Raw genomic sequence first — 4,654 nt, 5'->3', positions numbered from 1 at the left:
TTTATATTTCTTTGGAATTTTTAGTTTTACATTCTTTTCGATTTTTTTTTCATATTTTGTAAGAATATTTTAGTTTTCATATAATTTTCAGATTGTCTAAAGATATACCAAAAAGCCTATATTTTGAATTTACAAAAATTTTTTTATGCTCTTGACACACTAAACCTATAAGTAATTAAATCTGAAAACTGTGGTTCTATATATGTTGGGGATTAAACTTATTATCATCAACAAAGTCATTAATATGTTGAGTGTTTTATATACTTATCCTATAACTATCAGCCCATTAATTTCATAGAATATTTATGGATCAGAGCATTTGAAAAAGATAGAAGAAAAAAAAGGAGCATAAAGCATAGATACTTATAGACAAGTTACTGCATATCTTCATAACACACCAAATTCTACCCATACATCCTGAATGATATTTTCTGTAAGCTGCTTGCTCTTCAAGTTAATCTTAAAAACCACAATGTAGACTACCCTGTATACTTAACGGACTGCTGCTGCTTCTTCTTCTTCTCCTCTTCTTCCTTAGATTGCCCGGAGCTTTTCTCTGGACGGGGACTCTTTGACTAAGAGTTAGAGTTATATCCCACAACCTTTCCTACTGTCGACCAGCAATGTTTTCGATCCACGTCTTAAAATATGAAACCTCGACGTAGACTCCTGGCTGGTTCTGCCGTCCGCAACCGTTTCCCCAAGATGCCATTCCAACTAACTTAGAACCGCTTTCACAGACCAGAGGTCCACCGTCATCAGCAGAGCACGCGTCTCTGCCCCCATCCAGCTCGCCAGCGCATATGTTGTTGTCCGAAACGGGGAAATAAAAGGAGTAGTAAGCGTCCTTGCAAGCGTCGTCTGCCCAAATGGGCAGATTCACCTTCTGTAAGATGGGGTAAGGATCCCCCAATTCTTGCGTTGCTCCCCAACCAGACATCATGCAAGTTCCCATTGGAGTTCCCTGGCTGAAGATTTCTATAGGCTGAACGAAACTGTTGAACTCGAGGGGTGTCCGGAGTTTCAAGATAGCTATGTCGTTGACAAAGGTCGAAGGATCGTAGTCTTGGTGCTTGACGATGTCATCGATAAACACTATTTGTTCGGTTTCATCGTAAGTGTTCAGGTCAAGTTCCCCAGCAACGATCTACAGAGAACTGAATTGTTAGTCTAAGAAATTTTGGTTTATTATTATTATTATTTTGGTAGAAGACCCTCTTTAATGCAAGTTTGATTGAAAACAATGGCTGCTTCAGTAGCATTAATTTTGCAGTCTATTTTCTCAATAGCTCTAATAATCTTATCTGTATTACAACATTCGGCCAGTAATTGAACAAACATCATTCTTCATGGTTGGGAAGTCAAAATCAGGAAGTCCAAGTTGAGTATTTAATGCAAAGTTGATAATTTAGGTAAAGAAAAACAGTTATCAGTTACATGTTTTGGGGGGACCATCTCCCTTCTTCAGGCTGTAGTGGAATGGGTAAATGATGCTGGCAACGTCCTTTTAAATGGCAATGCTGGCTCGTGGGTAGGGTGGTTGGATTTACATTGGCTGCTTCCTGGTACGTGGGCGGAGCAAGTAATGACGGACGTGAGGCTGTGAATTCTCATTGGCTGAGATGCTTCCTGGGAGGGAATGGTTCTCAGTCAAGCTGCCATCTTGTTTTGCGCTGACTGGGCTCTGATTGGCGGAAGCGCTTACTAGGATAGAATCGGTGCTAGGTGAGCTGCGTGGCCGCTGATCAGAGTGGTCTATGTTCGTTATGTCTTGTCCGGTATTTATTCTTGTTGAGGGATGATTTTTTTTTGGCTGTATAAGGAGATCTTAGAGAATCCTAAGTATTCTACTGCCAGGAGCAAGGCCGATGATCTTAGTACTCTTGATGATCTTACGTATGATGTGGTGGTTATGCAATTGGAGGGCATGAGCTCTTATAGCCCTTTGCTGGACATGGCAGGACAGTCTCTTAGACAGTCGCATAGTGGTCATTCCTATGTAGCATCTAGGGCATCCTGAAACCAGGCATAGATAGGAATAAACCACATTGGACTGCCTAAGGAAGTCCTGAGTCGGTGAAGCTGGGTTGTTCTTCATAATGAGGGACATCGTCTTAGCCGTCTGGTAGTAGACTGTGAACTTGATCTTGGTGTTCACATCTACAGGGGAGACGTGGTTGCTGACGATGTCGAAAAAGCAGCGATAAAAACTATCCCTCAACACGACGCAAGAGATGTTCTTGCTCCCCTCGTGCTGCAGGAATCATATTTCAAGAATAGATACCGGACAAGACATCCTGAACATAGACCACTCTGATAAGTGGCCAAGCAGCTTGCCTAGCACTCATTCCAGCCCCGTGAGTGCTTCCCCTGATCAGTGCCTAGTCGGCGCAGAATAAAGATGGCGGCTCACCACCTTTAGATGATTAAGAAGGCAGCTTGAGTGAGCACCATTCCCTCCTGGGGAGAGTCTCAGCCAATGAGAATTCACTGTATCACGCACGTCATTACTTGCTCCGCCCACATACTGGGAGGCGGCCAATGGAAATCCGGCCTCCCTACTCACGAGCCAGCATTGCCCTTTAAAAGGACATTGGCAGCTTCGTTTCCCTATACTATGGGCCAACCAAGGGAAAGGCCCGTGCCAACAACAAGTGTTGGCTTTAATACCCCAACAACAACAACATTCGTTTCCCCATTCCACTACAGCCTGAGGAAGGGAGATGGTTCTCCTGAAATGCATAGCTGATAACTTTTTCTATACCTAAATTGTCAACTTTGCAGTAGATACACTTGGACTTCCTGATTTAGAGTTCTATAGCTTGGAGTTACACTTGGGCATGCTGTTCTAACTTATTTCTCTTCCTCTTGTTTTTTTTCAAGTTTTTTTTTTTATTGACTATATGAGAAGGATCTAATTTAATGTTGTTACTGTTCTTGAAATTATTTATTTTGATAGTTTATTCTTCTATTGTAGTTTATTTATTTCCTTGTTACCTTTCCCCCTGGGCTATTTTTCCCTGTTGGAGCACTCGAGCTTATAGCATCTTGCTTTTCCAATTAGGGTTATAATCTTGAAATAATAATAATAATAATAATAATAATAATAATAATAATAATAATATATGTATATATATGCATATATATATATATATATATATATATATATATATATATATATATATATATATTATTGCTTGAGGGTACACTCGGGCACACTATTCTATCGAATTTCTCTTCCTCCTGTTTTGTTAAAGTTTTAATAGTTTATTCAGGAAATATATATTTTAATGTTATTGTTCTTAAAATTTTCTATTTTTCCTTGTTTCCTTTCCTCACTGAGCTATTTTCCCTGTTGGAGCCCCTGGGCTTATAGCATCCTGCTTTTCCAACTAGGTTGTAGCTTAGCAAATAATATATATATATATATATATATATATATATATATATATATATATATATATATATATATATATATATATATATATATATATATATATATATATAATGTGTGTGTGTATATATATGTATGTATATATATATATATATATATATATATATATATATATATATATATATATATATATATATATATATATATATATACAGGGTTGCCCACTATCACCACACCTCTTCAACCTATACTTGGAATGGGTTATGAGAATGGCACTTGGAGATTATGAGGGTGGCTTAGATATAGGAGGGACAAAAATATCTAACATGAGGTATGCAGATGACATAGTGCTTTTAGCAGAAACTAAGGAGGAACTTCAGAGAGTGTTGAGAATGGTGGAGGAGCAGTGCAGTAGGTATGTATTAGTGATAAATAGAGAGAAAACTAAAAGTATGAAAATTGGACGCCAGAGAGAGGCCTTAGAAATACAGCTATCAGAGGGAGAAGTGGAACAAGTTTAAATATTTGGGAGTATTTTTCACAGCAGATGGAAAGATGGAGAGAGCAATTCAAGACCGAATCTCAAGTGGCCAGAAAGCATTTGGAAGGCTAAGAAGAATCTGGAAAGATAGAAATATATCCATTAAGTTGAAAATCAGGCTATTAAGAGCAATAGTAATCCCCACAGTGATATACGGTGCTGAATGCTGGATACTGAAGAAGAGAGAAGAGAAAACGTTATTAGCCTTTGAAATGAAATGTCTGAGAAGAATCTGTGGTGTAAGATGGGAGGACAGAATTACGAACGAGAGAGTGAGAGAAATAGCTGGTGTTGAGGACACAATTCTGATTAGAGTGGAAGATATTCAGAGGAGATGGTTTGGGCATGTACAGAGGATGGAACAGGACAGATGGCCAAAGATAGTGCTTCATGGTCAAGTGGCCGGAAATAGACCGAGAGGACGACCAAGAGATACATGTGTGAAAACCTTTAAGAAAGCAAATAGAGGCGAGACATTTCAGCAGCTGGCACAGATGGCATTGGATAGGGGTCTCTGGAGAGAATGGCGATATCAGATGCAGGACCCAACCCGGAGAATTCCGGACGGGATTTAGTGAGTGAGTGATGTATATATATATATATATATATATATATATATATATATATATATATATATATATATATATATATATATATATATATGTATGTATATATATATATATATATATATATATATATATATATATATATATATATAT

The 4,654-nt window shown here is 38.1% G+C and overlaps 1 protein-coding gene across 1 annotated transcript in view; it reads right to left on the bottom strand.

Moving 5' to 3' along the window:
• The window catches only part of LOC137622524 (trypsin-1-like), an 8,223-nt gene continuing 3,569 nt past the window's right edge, over positions 1–4,654 (bottom strand). Inside the window, exon 3 of the mRNA XM_068353131.1 lies at positions 1–1,147. Within this exon, the coding sequence (XP_068209232.1) occupies positions 608–1,147 (540 nt within the window). The 3' untranslated portion in view covers positions 1–607. The remainder of the gene's footprint in view (positions 1,148–4,654) is intronic.

This window comes from Palaemon carinicauda, chromosome 2 (assembly GCF_036898095.1).
Source record: "Palaemon carinicauda isolate YSFRI2023 chromosome 2, ASM3689809v2, whole genome shotgun sequence".
NCBI classification, from domain to species: Eukaryota; Metazoa; Arthropoda; class Malacostraca; order Decapoda; family Palaemonidae; genus Palaemon; species Palaemon carinicauda.
This window is presented reverse-complemented; position numbering and strand designations above follow the sequence as displayed.